The 17,874-nt window shown below is 44.5% G+C and overlaps 1 protein-coding gene and 1 long non-coding RNA gene across 2 annotated transcripts in view; one reads left to right on the plus strand and one right to left on the minus strand.

Moving 5' to 3' along the window:
• Positions 1–72: 72 nt before the first annotated feature.
• Positions 73–17,090, minus strand: LOC140847296 (uncharacterized). Its single transcript, XR_012127201.1, has 3 exons — positions 16,274–17,090; positions 11,903–12,007; positions 73–4,775 (listed from the first exon to the last, which is right to left on the minus strand). It is a non-coding gene; the product is annotated as an uncharacterized lncRNA (long non-coding RNA).
• Positions 15,207–17,874, plus strand: part of HDGFL3 (HDGF like 3) — a 53,302-nt gene continuing 50,634 nt past the window's right edge. Inside the window, exon 1 of the mRNA XM_037000500.2 lies at positions 15,207–15,741. Within this exon, the coding sequence (XP_036856395.1) occupies positions 15,658–15,741 (84 nt within the window). The 5' untranslated portion in view covers positions 15,207–15,657. The remainder of the gene's footprint in view (positions 15,742–17,874) is intronic.

Below are 17,874 nucleotides of genomic sequence, written 5' to 3' on the forward strand. Positions count from 1 at the left end.
TACATATTGTATGATTCCATTTATATGAGTTTCTACAAAATGCAAACTAATCTATAACGACAGAAAGCAGATTAGTGGTTGCTTCAGAAAGTAATGATTGGTTCCAGAGGAGCATGAGGGGACGTTTGGGAGTTAAGGTCACGTTCATCGTCTGATGGCACTGATGTTTTCATATTTATATCCATTTGTCAACTACTTACCAAGTTGTACACCTTAATACATGTGACTTATTGTGTATCAATTATACCTCAATTTTTTAAATTCCTGGGCATAAAGTCCATAAGAAATATAGAGGATTTAAATGAAAAGTCTATTAAAAAACATAAAAGAGATGCATATCATCAATTGGAAAGAGGTTTTCTTTTATTACTGGAATTCAATTTCCATCTAATAGAAAGACAGACTTTACTCTTTCACAGGGAGACTCAATTTCATAAATTTGGTACCAAGGGATATTGATTCTCTTAGTTATTTGAAGTTGAAAAATGATTCCAAAATTATTTTAGAAAAATGAAACACATGGAAATATCCAGGATATCTGGAAAAAGAAGAGTCACATTGACAGAGGAATGGACAAGTCAGCGAAAAGAATCAAGAAAACAGAAGCAAACCCCCAAACAGGCAGCTGTCTGGGATATGATAAAGACAGTATTTCAGATCAGTAGGATGATTTAATGATTGAAATTATATAATGACGTAACTATGGTGAAGTAAAGAAACAGTATTTCTTTCTCTCTCCCTCTCCTTCTCTCTCTCTCTCTCTCCCACCAAAAAAAGTTCTAAAATAGTCAAACATTCTAATGTAAATGAAACCACCAAAGTAGTAAAACAAAGCATTGGTAAAAGTTTTCATAACTGTGGAATGAGGAAAGCTTTTAGTAAGTTTGAAGCAAAATCTAAAAGGTATAATGGGAAAGATTAGTCAGTTAAACCACAAAAATTTTTAATTTCTGTCATGAAAAACATAGTCAAAAAATAAATCATAAACTGTGAAAGACATGCAGTACAAATGACCAAGAGAGGGCTGATTTCCTTGGTTTAGCTGTTTATATGTCAGTAAGATAAACAAGCCAACGCGAATAAACCAATTAAATGAGCAATACAAAGGAAAAAAATAGCCATCAGCTATGCAAAAAGATACCAATCCTATTAAAATTAAAGAAAACGTGAACTAAAGCATCGTTGTAGTTTATCTACTGCAGTGCGACAAGTCGTCCCAAGGCTTAGTAACTAAAAACAACAATAAATATTTATTGTCTCCGATAGTTTCACAGGTGGGAATTCAGAAGCGGCTCAGCTGGGTGATTCTGCTCTGGGTCCTCTCATGAGGTTGCAGGAAAGATGCTCATCACGGAGGCTGCAATCATCTGAAGGTGCAAAAGGGGCTGGAGGACCCCTTGCCGTGTGCCTTACTCACATGGCCAGCAAGCCTGTGCCGGCTGCTGGCCAAAGGCTTCAGTAAGCATTTCCGCATTTCCATGGGACTGTTTGACTGTTCTCAAAATACATGGCTGACTTCCACAGGGCAAGCAGTCCAAGACAGTAAAGCAGAAGTTAAGGTGACTTTTATGACTGGGTCTTCGCCGATCACTTCCACCAGACTTCACTGGTCACACACAGCCAGCTGCGTAGGCAGGCAACCTGGGCAGTCACATTCAGAACAGCCCTGCACTTAGTTGAAACTCTGTTACTGCCAGACTGATATTTGTAATAATTTTATCTTTGGGCTTTTACAAGTGAGGTCTATAGAAGCGATGGAGTGTACACATGAGCAGAGGAGACACATGCTATTCTCTGCATACTGTGTTAGCAGCACCCAGAATTCCGGTGGGAGTTAGTGAGACTCAAAGCAAGGTCAAGGTCAGCATGTTTGGGAAGCCACCAGCTTCCAGGGTGTTGGGAGAGTGTGCATGTACTAGGAAGTAAAATTAAAAGACTTAAGTTAATTTTGTGCATCACTTCCACTGTTCTGGTAAGAAAAAAATTACGTGGGCGTGTACAAGCAATGCAACAGGAATGGTGCGATTTTGGTGATTCCACATGTGAGTTCAATGAACTCATATTTTCATTTGAAACTGGCATTGCCCATGTAAAGATGAATGGTAAATTTTGTGCTAATTTTAACATTTTAATTTTTCTTTGCTTAAGATGACATCAACTAGTAAATAAAAAACACTGTGAGGAGTAAAGGGGCAGACTGCAGAAGAAACGGGAAGCTTCACTTATAGTGCCTATAGTACCCCTGCTGGCAATTTTTCCTGCTTGTTGAACAAGCCCCACATTTTCATTTTTCTCTGAGTCTTACAAATCATGCAGCTGGCCATGGACACACTGCCCAGCTCTGATTCAGTGCGAGAGGAAACTCAAGGGTGTTGAGGTCTTTGGAGACCATCTCGGAGGCTGCCACACATAGCAGTAGATTTGCTTTTCACCTCTAAAGCTGTCAGACTGAAAGATGAGTGTTGATAAGTGTGTTCAGAAATACGTGTGCTGTAGTTGGGAGGATCCACTAGCAAAGTTTTGGAGGTAATATACATGAAAAACTCGAATGCATATACCTATAACTCAGCACATTTGTTTTTAGAAATTGTGTTCAAAGCACTCCCACCGTGAAGAAGTCTATGTGCAAGGATATTCACTGCAAGGTGTCAGGAATAGTGAAAAACTGGAAACAACATAAAAGATACATCTTTACCTCCTGACATGGAAAGATACCTACAGTTCTAGAGTCGATTGCTAAAGGAAGCAAGCAAGTTACAGATCGGTATGTTTGGAGGATACTCTTCATGATTTCTGCACATAGGAGATGTTAGTAATGGTTATCACCACAGAGACAAATTGGGTAAGGACTGGTGGAGTGGGGTGGGAGGGAAGAATTTTCTGTATTTCTCTGTGTTATAAAATAGCACAGCAATAAATTAGTTTACATCTTAAACTAAAATTTTAAATCTATTTTAAATCCACAGTGTGAATGATGCCTTCCAATGATACAATGATACAATCACCACATCAATAATTCACATGTTCAAATCATGTTTAATGACTGATTAGAACAAGATCAAAAATAGAGACCGTGTACTTCTCACCAGAGCCTGTGCCCAGCCTGCCAGGAACCCGTTGCTCTTCTGGTAAGATCACTCTTCACACAGGCCCAATTTATTGCTTTGACATCAAAGCATATCAGGTGTCTCTGTAAGACGCTGGACACATGGAGCCTTCAGCATTCTCCTAAGAGTAGGTCTAGCTACCTATCTAAAGAGAAAGTCTTGGTGAATCCCTTTTTTCCTTTTTAAAAAGTCACAAACCATTTCCAGTTGGTTTGGCCCTGATGAGCATCAAAACCTGGGTTTTAAAATGCAGTCTTAGCTTTAAGGGGGAATCTTTCCTGTTTTTGCCATGCTGTTTACAGCTGGGCTTGTTTGCTAGATTAATCATGACGCTCATCTCCTGCCCAGGTTGCAAATCACTTGATTAGGCGCTGGAGGAGGAGGAAAAAAACAGCCTATAGGTTAAGTTAAAGAATAAGCTGGGCCTTTTAGCAGGCTAAGGTAAATCCTAAATGGCATGATCTAGTTGACCCAGTGAAGACGTGGGCTGCGCTGGGATACTTTTCTTTATCTGGGGAGTGTCCAGATATTCCAAGTTACTCCTGGCCTTTGGAGCTTCAACTCATTAACTCATTAACTCTGAGTCCTTTCTGGCTCCCTAGTTTTAAATGACTAACTCTTTGAGTCCCTTTCACTGGGCTTCACTGGCCTTATTCTTTCTCCAGCCTGCTCATGTCTATTTTTCTGCCAAACAATGATAAGGGGTGAGCACTGGGGCCATTAGGAAACCAGGCCACATCTTCACAGTGATCCCCAGCTGGTGGCTCGTGTGGCTTTCCTAGGGTGTCTGTCCCTCTTCATTCCATCTCCTGGTGGTATGGGAGACTCAAGCTCCCAGTTTCATCTGCTCTCTGTGGCAACCTGTGGGCCCTCGTATTTCATGGGGTCTCGCTTCCATGAGGGGTCCCGGCCCTCCTGTGTCTTACCATCCCGCACGCCCCGCTCCAACCCTCTTTGCCCTTGCTCTGGTGGCACAGGAAAAGGTCAGCAATTCAGGAGACTAAGCAAGAGATCAGAGGAGGAGACCTCAGCCTCCCCTTCTCAGCCCTTCCCAAATCCTGGGGGCAGTTCTCTTGGGGCGTGGAGGGAAGAGCTCCTTCACAGGGCCTGGCTGCCCTGCAGGGTGGCCTCTTCTCCTGCCCATCCTTCTGCGGAGAGGAGAGGAATCCCTTGAACTGAGACGCAACAGCATTTCCCACCCGATGCTCCCCGGAGCACCGGTCCTGTGAGATGTTCCGAGAATAAAGGATCTTGAGGGCAAATCTGCGTGGGATGAGCTTCATATTTTGTCCCACTTCTGAAGTTTCTCAGTTGTGTCAGATGCGTCTCCCTTTTGTTAGCTTCTCTAACATTTGTAGGCTCTGAGAACCTCTGCAGTAAAGATGGCTTAACGGTGCTCTAACTTAGCTTTTGCCAAACTCAGTTGACTACACAATTCTTTCTGCCCAACGCTTATCACTGTACCAGTCGCAGGTCCTTGCCCTGGACCCGGTGTCTCACAGAACACGGCAGGACTCGCAGAAAAGCTCCTCTGCCTCCCTTTCCCAGCCTCCTCAAAAACAAAGGTGACTGTGTCAAAACACAGTGAAGGCCCGTGGGTGGCTCTGCTGCCAGCGTGGATGATCCACACCAGCTGGGAGTCTGGAGAAGATCTGAGTGGGAGAAGCGCTTAGGTAAGAGAAAAAAATTAGCTTGTCAAATCCTTCTGATGGCTTAAATACAATACATTTTTGCATAACAAAATCTTTTCCTGGCAGGACTAAGCTTCCTTGTTCATTGTTCCAGCAGGAATTAGCAAAATAGCAGCTGACAATTGCACAGGATGGCTGGAGAACATTTTACAATACTAAATAATTAAAACTATACTTAAATGCCTATATACAGTATATACGTTAGTCTAGAGGTACTGTGTGCTATATAACATACCAATTCCCTACCTTGGCATAAAATGGATATTCTGTGTTTGAATGGCAAACACTTATATTTTCACAAACATTTTGTAAAGTTTGATTCACATTAAAACATTGTGGTTTTATATAAATAATGTAAATAATGTCAAAATTTGTTGAGGACTCTTTTTCCAAAGAAGATATACAAACAGCTAACAGGTACATGAAAAGGTGCTCAACATCCCTGACCTTCAGGGAAGAGCAAATCAAAACCACAGTGAGCTGTCACCTCACGTCCGTTCGAGTGTCTACTACCAAAGTCACCGAGATAACAAAGACTGGGAAGGACGGGGGAGAAAAGGGAGCCCTCGCACACTGTGGGTGGGACTGTAGATCGGTGCAGCCACTATCGAAAACAGTATGGAGTTTACTCAGAAAATTAGAAATAGAAATACTGTATGATCCAGCAATTCCACTTTTGGGTATTTCATCCAAAGAAAACAAAACCACTAATTCAAAAAGATATATGAATGCCTGTATTTACTGTGGCATCATTCATAGTAGCCAAGACATGGGAGCAGCCTAAGTGCCCATCAATGGCTGAATGGATAAAGAAAATGTTGAGTGTGCATATATGAAGACCCTAGTTTTATATAACATGCATTTTATATACAGTGAAAATGAGTGAAGACCCCATTTAAAATGGAGTCAGGACGCCCTGAAGGGGGCGCTCTCACACACAGCCCACCTGCGTAACTCCTACAGAAGACAATTCTTTACCTGGACAAGGGAGAACACTTTTCACACAGGAATTTTATCTCCTTTTAAGGAAAAGAGGGAAGATCTCTCCCTGCTCCAATAACAACACACTAACCACCTCTTGCAGCCAATGAGAAACTTCCACAATGTCAAACTCTTGTTCTCCAAAGAACTTTTTTTTTTGAAGTATCGCTGATAAACTATCTTATATTCCAATGAACTTTAATTTAAAACAGCCCTCCCCAATTTCCTCCTAAAATCCTAATAAAGGCTGATTTTCTCTCTTCGGCCTTGCCATTGTTTGCTTGTCTCAAATTGCAATTCCTCTGCTATTCCCAAAAAAAACCATTTTGCTAGTGAAATAACTGGCTACATATATATAATTATATACACAGCCTCCTGCATGTCAAAACTAAAACAGTTAGATAAAATAAAATTTGTGTGCCTTTTCTCCTGTTAATCAGTCTTTGTCAGTTTAATTCTTAGGCCCCAGTAACAGAGTCTAAAAGGAGAGAGGAATAGTTTATTTCTTCCACTGCAACTTTTCTAAGTCTGCTCAAAGAACAATCTTGATGAAAATATATCATATTTGACCTTGCAACCATTCCAGGACACGAATTAGTAATCCAACTGATTGTTGTTAAGGCAATTAGGTTTAATTTAGACTAGATATGAAATGCCCACAGAGAGTCCAACAAAACAACAGAAAATCCTCCAATGAAAAAAAAATCATGGCATTTGTTGGAAAATGGAAATAGTTTTGAATTCGCACTATCCACAGTTTATTTCATATAAACTGTTGCTGGCTACTACAGTTGTTAGCAAAAAGTCTATTTTAAAAAATGATTTCGCTTTTAAAGTACTAATTTTTTTAATTTTAGAGAAAATGTTTTTCTAAATTAAAAGAAACTGCATATGAAATTTGTGACAAAGAGTGAAAATCCAAAAAAATATTAGGATATCAGAACATGGCAACAGCACAGTTTGCATGATTCTGAAGGAGAGGTTTTACTTACAAATGATCCTAAAACTAATATCCATGGAGCCCACCTCTGGTCAAGATATATCGACATGTGGCCTCATTTAAGGAGAAATTGGAAACAAACATGATGTTGCTCTTTTGGATTTTCTATAGAATATCTCAACATTGAAGTATATTTTAGAACTTAAGAAATACTATATATATATATATCTATATAATACTTATATATATATAATTATATATATATTTTATATATATATATTTTATATATATAATATTTATATATTACATATATTTATATATATTTAAATATATATATTTATATATATTTTTATATATATAATAATTATATATATATAATACTACTATATATATATCCAGATATTCCTCAGGGAGTTAACAAAAATCATGATATAAATATTAACAATATCTGATAAAATGTTTTTATTAAAATTCTGCAATCATCATCACTTTATGTATGCAGCCCATTGTTGCATAGCCTGATATACTTGATATGTAAAATTCTCGGTCTATTTCCAAATCTAGATATTGCTTTGAGAATATTTATTGGCAATTACAGTTGTTATTGACCCAGCAGAGCAACATTTCTCCAAATTGAAATAATTTTTTAAACAATCCAAGAGTTACAGTGACATAGTAAAGATATTAGTAATGTCTAATTTGGCATTTTCATCAGTGATATGCATGTTATATAAAGCTTGATTTTGCTGAAGTGAAGGCAAGGCAATAAGTGTTATGGAATAAATAGAAAATAATTGATGTGCATGACTTTATTACTCACCCAAACATCACTGGGCCATCAACAGAAGAGCCAGAAATGCACAAATAATCATTACATTCATTATCTTTGATTTCTGCCACCTTTCAATCACAGAAAGACCATAGCTGCTTACACATTTTTCAATTTTATCATTTTGAAGGTACATTTGCCAAAGTAGAATCACAGAACACATTTTTATCTAATAGTATGTTGGCTTAATTTATAGCTTTTAAGCATTTTCATATGATATGTAAATTCAATTAATACTCTTGACCTGGGTCTCACAAATATTAGGAGCAAACCTCCTTATAAATGTCCTGAAGAGCAGTTTTCTATGGAACATTTGTTTGGGAAAAGTCGATGTGTAGACTCTAGATCATAAGTACTGTTTCTGGTTCCCTTTCCATTTCACTTTGACTTACTGCCAACTATTATTTTTTACTATTTTTAATATTTTACTATTATCTTCCTTTCCATCAAACATTACTTCCTCCACAGTAATTAGTTTTACAGGTTGATTCACTGACTTTTCTCTCCTATTACCCATATAGCTGAAAAGCTCTTGGTCCTAGGGTGAGTCCCTGGGCAAACCACGCTCCTAACTCAGTGTTTGGCATCAGCAGCCATGATCCCATGTTCGTGGCACCCTGAGGCCTCAGATGACATTATATGTTGCCTGTGTCACCACTTGGTCTCTGGCACCCATGGTATGCATTGCTGACTGATCACAGAATCTTTCCCATTGACCCTGGACTCAGAGTGCATTCTCCCACACGGGTTCCAGGTAGCCATTTCTAATAGTTTGGCATTGGCACAGTTAGTGAAACCCATTTGCTATCCCTGGCCTAAAGCTGGGTCAGGTCTTTGAAAGGTGCTGGGCATACAGAAGTGAATGGAATTGTCTCTTCACCTGAGAACTTCAAAATTTATTGGTAGTAGCCCTTAATGATCTGGAAAACTCCTGTATACCTTCTAAGAATTATTTCCCATTCCTGAAATCACATTAAAAGCCAGAAATCCCCTTCATTCCTTAGGGATTTGCTCAAGAGAAGCTACATTAGATGTGAGAGCATTTGAGTAGAGTTGATAACAGAATTTTTAAGCCATGGTCTAAAAAACCCAACATTGATTTTTAATTTGAAATCAACTTTATTCAAGCATAACAGTCATAAAGATGTGAAAAAACACGTGCACAGTGTGATTAATTATCATAATGTGAACACAGCTGTGTAAACAATTACTATCTCCATCTTCCTTCCTAAGGTAACCACTAACCTGAATCCTAATGCCATAGTTACATTTTGAACCTTTTGTAAACGGAGTCAAACAGCACCTATTCTGTCATGTGTCTGGCTGCTTTTGTTCAGCATTATGTTTGTCAGATAGTCCACGTTATTGCATGTGACAGCACTACGCTCACCTTCATTCCCATAAGGTATTCTACTCTATTACACGACTATTTCATAATTTGTTATCCATTCTAGTGTTGATGGACATCTGGAGTGTTCCTAGGTCTAGACTATGATGAGTAATGCTTCTAAGAAAATTCTTGTGACTTTCATTGCACCATATGTTCATATTTATATACCTAAGGAGTGAATCACGTTACCGTAAATTTAAGTGGATTTCATATTCAGCTTTAGTAAATAATGATAAATTGTTTTCGAGACTGGTTATACGAATTTATACTTCTGCCAGCAGTGTTGGAGAGTTACAGTTACTCTATACCCTTGTCACTGATCGGTATTTTTAGTACTTTAAATTTTAGGCATGTGACGGTATAGCGGTATTTCGTGGTTATTCTTGTTTGCATTTCCCTGATAACTAATGATTTGAGAAGCTTTTTATTTTTTCTTTCCCTTATGTCTAACATCTTTTGTGAAGTGCTTGTTTCAGTTTTTTAACCATCGTTTTTTGGGTTGTTGCTCTTTTTTATTGATTTGTGGGAGTTCTTTCTATATTCTGGATACAAGTTCTTTGATGATTACATGTTGAGCAAATATTTTCTCACACCCTGTGGTTTACCTTTTTTCTCACTTTATGTTGTCTAAATTTCTAATTTTAATGTACTTCAGTTAATTGATCCTTTCCTTTATAATTAATTATTTGGGGGTTTGGGAGGGGGGTATCCCATTTAAGAAAATTTTGCCTTCCCCACAGACATGAATTTATGCTTTAATTTTTCACATTTAAAACAATATACTGGAATTTGTTTTCGCAGATGTTTTGAGGTAAAAGTCAAGATTTGGGGGTGGGAGAGGAGTAATGAATCTCTTACTATTTAAAGGGCATTGCTTGTTTCAAGGGCAGGACTTTTCCCAGAGTGCCATATTTGTCATAAGTCAGATGTCCATATACATGTGGGTTGGTTTCTGCTCTTACAGTTTTGTCTTATTGTCTATCTTTGTGCTAAAACGTTACTGTCTTAAACATTGTCCTTTGGTACATAATGATATCCAGGAGAGTAAGTCTTCCAACTTTGTTCTTCTTTAGTGTTGTCTTGGCTATTTTTGCCATTGTGTTTCATATAAATTTTATAATCAGCTTGTAAATTTCCACAGATATGAAAAGGTTGTTGGGATTTTAATTTGGTTGAATTGGAATCCATAAGTTAGTTCAGGGAGGAGTAACACATTTATAATCTTGAGTCTTCCAATCTATGAAAATGGTACATCTCTCCATTACCTTGGGTCTTCTTTAATTTCTCCAAATAATATTTTATAGTTTTCTGTGTAAAGTTCTTACAAATCTTTCATTAGTTCATTCCTAGGGAGCTGATGTTTTTCGATGCTATTGCAAATGGTAACATTTCTAAACTTCCATTTTCTAACTGCTTTTTGCTGGTAAATAGAAATGCAATTGATTATTTTTCTACACTGATTTTTTATACAAGTGACATTGCTAAATTCACTTAGTCTAATAGCTTATGAATAGATTCTCTTAGACTTACTAAATACATAAAATGTCATTTGCAAATAACAGAAGATTTATTCTTTACTAAGCTTTACTTTTTACCTTTTTTACCTTATTTCACAGGCTAAGAATCTGGGACAATTTGACTCCAAGAAATAGTAGCAGATATCCTTTCCTTGTTCACAATCCTAGGGAAAGTCTTCAATATTTTGCCATTAAATATGAGAGTTGTTTTAAGTTTTTTGTAGATACCCTTTATTCTATTAAGAAAATTCCTATCTATTCCTAGTTTGCTATTTTTTTAAATGTATGCTGAATTTTATCAGTTTTCCTGCATTTCTTGAAAGGATCATGTGATTTTTCTCCTTAAATCTATTAATGCTGTGAATGGCATTGATTGATTCTCAAATGTTAATCAACCTGAAACCTGGGTTAGAGATGAATACCAGGATTTGGTTTGCTGATATTTTGGTTGCTATTTTTTTTAGCCTATCTTTTAAAAGATATAGGTGTGTAGTTTTCCTTTCTTGTGTTGTGATTGCCAGGTTTTGGTGTTAAAATTGTGCTAGCCTCCTAAAACAGGTTGGGATGTCTTCTCTCTTTTTCTATCCTCTCAAAGAGTATCATACCAGACACCCTAAAATGTCTGGTATGATACACCAGTCAAGCCATGGGGGACTGGCATTTTCTTTGAGGGGAAAAATGAAAATTTCATACTTACAGATGAAATTTTTTTCTTTTGTAGATTTAGGACTACTAACATTTCATTTTCATCTTCTTTCAGTTTTGATGTGTTTTTCTAGGACATTAAATTTTCAAATGTATTTGTATAAAGTTATCCACAGTGTACTTTTTATTTATTTTAAATATCTGTAAAATTTGAAATGATGTCCCCTTTTTCATTCCTCCTATTTGCTATTTGTGCTTCGTCTATTTCTTTTGATCAGTCTTAACAGAGGCTTATCCATTTTATTAGTCTTTCTAGAAAAACAGCCTTTGGCTTTGCTGACCCTCTCTATGATATATTTCTATAGCTTATTAATTTCTGCTCTTTGTTTTTCCCCTTTTTCTCCTTTTTTGGGTTTACCTTTCTGTTCTTTTTCTAAGTTCCTGAGAGGGATGCATGGACGATTGTTTTTCATTCTTGTTTTCCCCTAATATATGCATTTAAGACTTTCTAAACAGCTTTAGCATCCTCTCCCAAGTTTAGATATGTGTTTCCTGTATTATCCAGTTCAAAATATATTTTGATTTTCATTGGGAATTCCTCTTGATTCATGGATTATTTTAAATCCGTGAGTTCTTCTGACATACTGATTGTGTGTGTGTGCGCGCGCGCGCGCGCGTGTGTGTGTGTGTGCGTGTGTGAGAGAGATCAACACCAAATTTTCCTGATTCCCTTGCCACAGTTCATTTCACCACACCATGTTAACAACAAAGATAACAGTATCAACACTTAATGAGTACTTACTTTGTGCCAGACTCTGTTCCGAGAGCTTAACGTGTATCATCTCATAGGTGATTTTAGGAGGAGGAATAGATTGTAGGCATTCGGAGCATCATAGAATGGGTGGATCTGGGGGACAAGATTTGAAAGGACTGTTAGTTTTATTAGGAGGCTGAGTTGGGTTAGGAAAGGGGAAGGTGAAACAGGCCAGACGCAAAAAATTGTGTGGATATATGTGAATGAGAAGAGGAGTGGCCAGAAGTAGGCTGAGTGCCCAGGGCAGGGAGAACAGCCCATTGGGACTTTAGGACGAAATGAAAAGCGATCAAAGGAGGCTGATGGTCTCCCCTTTGTGAGTGGAGTCTTTCCAAGTTTCAGAAGTAAAATTAATGTGTTCTATTTTGACATAGCAAAGAGACTCCTGGGGCGCACTGACTAAAATAAAAGTAAGTCAGACTCTCTTAATGGTCTTTGTGGTATCTCTAAAGGGTTACTTATTACCTGTTAAAGATTTGAATAGAGCATTGTTCTGGAATAGCCACAGAAACAGCCCCTTGCATGAAAGTGGAGGAACCAGTCTGAAGGTTCGGTCTGCAGCGAGAGCCACAGGGCAACACGTCGTTCCCAGCACAGCCGCGTTGACCAGGCGGTCTGCGCCACACCTGGCTGCACACGCAGATGCGCTCGTAGCCAGGCACCCCAGGAGGTCCCTGCTGACCAGTCAGAGGGGGCCTGCAGGGGACCCCGTGACTGTGTTACTAAGTCTGACTCGGTAGGGCACGTGATGCAGGCAAAAGGTGTGTGCTGAGCAGTCAGCCTGGGCTCAAATGAAACCCCCAAAGCAAAGCCTAGACCGGGAGAAATATCCACATTCTCAAAAAATCCAGATCCCGTCCATTATCCCCTTTGGCCTCTGTCTTCAACCACTCGGTCGGCTTTCCGCTCATCGCAGACCCGAACATCTCCGTCTTTACAAGCCACCCGAACAGTCCCAGCAGAACAGCCCTCCCGTCACGGTCTCGGGCTCCTCCGGTGTGGGGAATGGGCTTCCACTCCCGCCTGCGTGGTTTTGCCCGGAGCTCCCACGGCAAGGCTCTGCGCCCCGGTCTCTTCCCACCGCTGCGGTGGAACAGTTCCCAGCAAGGCCCAGCGGCCTGCGGGTCAGCAGATTGGGCGCATCCATCTTGCTCTTCACCTCGCCCGGTGTCCCTGTGGCCTCCACTGGACAGGTCCCTCCTTCTGCAAGTCCTCGGATCTGGCTGGGATTCGTCCCTGCAGCACCGGGCTCTTCTTCCTCTGCCTGCCCCGGGGCCATCCCCAGCTCCTGCTTTTCTGCCCCCCAGTCTCCCGAGAACCCCACTGCGGGCTCCAACCGCCGCTTGTCTGCCGAGGTCCCTCGCTCTCTTCTGTAAGCTGCGTGCTCAGCTGTCACTGAACAGCTCCCTCTGGGCGCCCGGTGGAAACGCGAACCCCAAGACCATTCGTGATCTCCTCCCCGAATTGCCCAGTCTTCGTGGATTTGCTCCCCTTCGTGAGTCTCAGAACCGATCGTCCCATTGCCAAAGCCGGACACCAGGGGCTGGTTTCGGCCCCTCCTTCTTTCTACGCACTTGCCACCCAGTGGGCCCGCAAGTCCTGCCCCAGCCCTGCCCTTCGTCGCCTGGTGGGAGGCCCCCGACTGAGCTCCTGCCTCCATGCCGGCCACCGGAGGATCGTGTCTGGACCCGAACCCTGATCCCGTCCCTGCTCTGCTCAAGTCCTCCCGCGGCTCCCACCTGACCTTCCCCCTCTCGTTTCCTCCGTCTCTCCTACTCCCACCCTGTCGCCTTGGGGAGGCCGGACCTTAGGGGGCAAGCGGCCAACAGCCAGGGCTTTGGTGGCCAGAAGCATCTGGGTTTGCCCTAAGGGGATACAGGAACCATTACAGGTTCATGAGCAGGCACCGCGGTGTGAGGACACGGTGGCAGGTGCGCGTCCGGTCCTGCAAGGGGGACACGTTAGCGCACGGCTGTGGACCCAATGTCCGTGTCCTCCCCACGTAAGAACACAGGGAGAGACTGCCGCACTCTGAACCAGGAGGCAGGCCTCACCTCACAGCACAGCTGCCCCTGCCTCCATCTTCCAGCCTCCATGAATTTCTGTTGTTTGTAAGTGTAAGTCCAGGGAGAGGAAATCCCAGGGCAAAACACCTCTAAAAACCCAAACCAGTCAAAGGGAGAAATAAAGTTCAAAACCCATTTATTGCTTACAAACTGCAGTCAGGGGCCTTCTCGCTCTCCTGCTCCAGCAGAAGCAAAACCGGCCCTCCCCTCACCTCTCGGGCACAGACCAGCCCCCATCGCCCAGATAAGTACCCACTGCCATGGGGGGGGACTGTCTCCACCCCTGGGCAATGATGCAAACGCACCATCCCATACTCCTGTCCATCTCTGAGCGCCTTTGATATGCGGATGTACTAAAGCCAGGCCAGATATTTGGGAAATACTACCATTTTACCCACAATAAGTCACCCAGTCTATGGTATTTTGTAATGACAACCCAAAGGGACTAAGACCAATGACCTATGCGAACTGAGGCAAAAGGGCCTAGACGACTAGTCTTCCCCAGAAAAGAGACGGCAAAGGTGAACCCCTGGGACAGGTGAGAAGGGCCAATATCCAAGGCAAACCTTGGCAGGTAATGTCCCGCACCGTTAACAAGAACAGTGCACAATCTAGAGACTTTAAAGCCGCACGCGCGCGCGCACGGGGCAAGTGAGGGAGGCAGATGCTGGTGGAAACTGTACTTCCAGAGAAGGCAGGCGAGCCCAGGCGACGGGACGGTAACAAACTGTCCCCGGCGTCCATTCACAGGGCCGGTTCGGGAAACGTGGTCCAAAATGTCGCCAGGATAGGAAACGAGTCCTTCTCAAAACCACGGGCCTGTAAGACCCAGGATGGGGAGGCGCTGCTGCTCACGGACTCCGGGGCCCTGCAGCTCGGTGTTCGAATCCCGGCGGGGCCGCCCGGCGGGTGCACACGCCCCCGGGGACTCGAGTAACCTGCCCGCCCCGGGAGGGCCACACCGCCCCGCCTAGGGCAGGCCGGGGCGCGACCCCGACCACAAGGTCGCCGGCTCCGGGCCGCGGCTTTCCGGGGCCTGCTGCCGGGGGCGCGGGCCCCACCCGCCGCGAGCAGCCGAGGCCGCCGGCGGTGCGGGGCCGGGCGCGGGGCGCGGCGGGGATTGGCTGGGCTGCGGCGGCCGCTCCGGGCCGAGAACAAAAGAGAGCGGGCGGCGGGCGCTCTCCGGAGTCGGCGCTCCCGCCCGCCCGGCGCGGGCCTCGCTGCTGGGGAGGACGCGCCCGCCCGCCGAGCCGCGCGCCGAGCAGCCGGGCCGGCCGTGCACCTAGGAATTAACCGGCCGGCGCGGGCGGAGGGAGCGGGCCGCGGGCGGGCGCTGCGCGCGCGCGAGCACAATACGAGGGCCGTGTCCGCGGTCGCTGCCCGAGGGGGGATCCGGAGGAGGCCGGGGGGAGGCCGGCGGCGGCGGCATGAGGCGGGCGGCGCGCCTGTGAGGACCTGGGCGCGGGCGAGCGCCCCTCCCCCGCCGCCGGGCGGAGATTCGCCGGGCCCGCCGCGCCCCCGCCCGCCCCGCGCCTCAGCCGCCTCGCCGCCTCCCCTCGTCGGAGCGGCCGCCCGCCCGAGGCCCGCGGGGAGCGCGGCGCAGTCCGTCGGCCCGCGGGGGGCGGCCCCCGGCGTCTCCGCGGCGACCGAGGACGAGCGGCCAGGGCGGCGGCCGGGATGGCGCGTCCGCGGCCGCGCGAGTACAAGGCGGGCGACCTGGTCTTCGCCAAGATGAAGGGCTACCCGCACTGGCCGGCCCGGGTGAGTACGGCGGCCGCCGCGGGCCCGCCCGCCCACCATTTTCCCTCCGTGATGGCGCGCCGCCCCCAAGCCCGCCGCCTCAGCCCGGAGCCCGGCGGCGGCCGGCGGGCGGGCGAGCGCCGCGCGGGGTCGGGGGCCGGGGGCCGGGGCCGGGGCCGGGCGGCGCCCGCTTCCCGCCGGGGCGCAGCCCTCGGCCCACCCCGAGGGCGGCCCGGCCCGCAGGCCCGCCGCCGCCGAGCCCCGGGAAGCCGGCAGCCCGGGCCCGGGCGTGGGGCTCGCGCCGGCGGGCGTCGGGGCACGTAGGGGAGCGCGATGCAAATGGCCGGCGGCGAGTCCCGGCGGGGGCGGCCTCTGGGCAGGCGCCCCTCCCGCCCGCGGCGCATCCTCCGCCTTCGGACTTGTTGAGTTTCCCCGGAGCGCGACTCGGGCGTCCGCCTGCCCCGTCGGGGCCCGTCGGCCTGGAAGGCGGCGGCGCCGCGCGGCGGGGCCTGCAGCCGGCGCGGCGGGTCGGGGCCGCCCGCCGCCCTCTCACCTCCATGTTGGTTCCCGGGCGGATCGCAGCCCGCAGTCGCCGCTTCCCCTGCGGCGGCGCCGGCGCCCGGCTGCTCTCTAGGAAGCATCCGCGTGCGGTGCTCGGCAGGAGCGTGTTCTGTCGGACCCTTGGGGTGCGGAAGGCTGCTGCACCGCCGTGTCTGCTTGGCGTTACCGAATAAACCCCTTTTGCCTAGAGTGTTATGAGTTTGGCAGTTAATGGGGAGGGCCAAGGCATTGTGGTGACTGTATTTGCATCCGTGGGGAATAGGAGGAGGCACGGGAAACATTGGCATTGACCGGAGCAGGAACCCTGAAGCGCTGTAGTCAAGGGAAGGTAGCGAGACGAGAGAAGAAACACACCTGATCACGAAAGGAAGTGACATCACTAGTGGCCAGATTGAAATTTAGCGAAGTTGAAGTAATCGATGGACATGATCACTTATTTGGATATAATCTGGCGTGGTTGTACAAGAGCAAGAACCCTCGGCCAGGAATGGGGGCTGCTTGACCTGGTTTTGGTCTGGGCTCTGTCCTTTCAACTGTCAATATGCGTATCTGCAGCTTGAAATGACCGTCTCTCAGATTCCTTCCAACACTAACAATCTTAGATTTCAAATGAGGTTCAGGTTCCATTAGGCTGTGAGAATAACTTTGCAACATATCGGAACTGTAGGTTGTACCTAAATAAGGCAAAGTTTTCAGAGTAGGATTATTGGTTATTTGTCATAATCTGGTACCATATTGCTTAAAGGGTAACTTCGGGAGTCCTTTAGGGAATCGCTGGATGTATTTATCAGGAAATAAAAACAGCTATAGTGTGCGTATGTGTGTATATATATATAGTAAGCATATGTGTGTGTGTGTGTGTGTGTGTGTATATATATATATATATATATATATATATATATATATATATATAGGCATAGTAAAAAGTGAGTTAAAGGTTATTACCATTTGGGTCATTTCCTTGTAATGTAATGGCTTTCTTTAATCTTACCTTTGAAAAATATCTAATGAGAGCCAAAAAAAAAAACCCCGATTTAAAATTTCATTAACATGTCGCTTGCATAGGTTGGCCACCTGTAGTAATCTCGAAACCAAAAAAATAAAGAAAAAGTATCCCTAGTTATATATGTAATTGTACATAAAAGTCCTAGAAGTTATAATTCTAAACCAGGCTAAAATGGAAAATAAAATGAGGAAACAAAATAAATTACATTGTTAGATAAACTACATACAGGAAAGAAAAATCTGTCTCTTCACATCTAATGTGAGCTCTTAAAGGACCAACATTTCTTGTTTTAAAAAGTATTATTTTATGGTGAGAGGTATGTTGCAATTTCCAAGGAAGGGTAATGGTTAGAAAAAGAAGAAAACTGAGTTCCTGCTGCTCTTTGGTAGGTACAATGCTGTATGCGTCATACATATATTCTCATTTTATTTCTATTCCAATTCTGAGGCCTTAACCCACTTTTACACCTAGCTATGCCTTGTAGATGATGATGTTATTAAAAAATTACTGGAAAAAAATGTACTGAAATAAAAAATGGAGATTTCACATACTGTCATTCGCTATGAAGGCCTGTCTTAAGGGGATAA

The sequence above is a fragment of the Manis javanica genome, chromosome 18 (assembly GCF_040802235.1).
Source record: "Manis javanica isolate MJ-LG chromosome 18, MJ_LKY, whole genome shotgun sequence".
Classification (NCBI taxonomy): domain Eukaryota; kingdom Metazoa; phylum Chordata; class Mammalia; order Pholidota; family Manidae; genus Manis; species Manis javanica.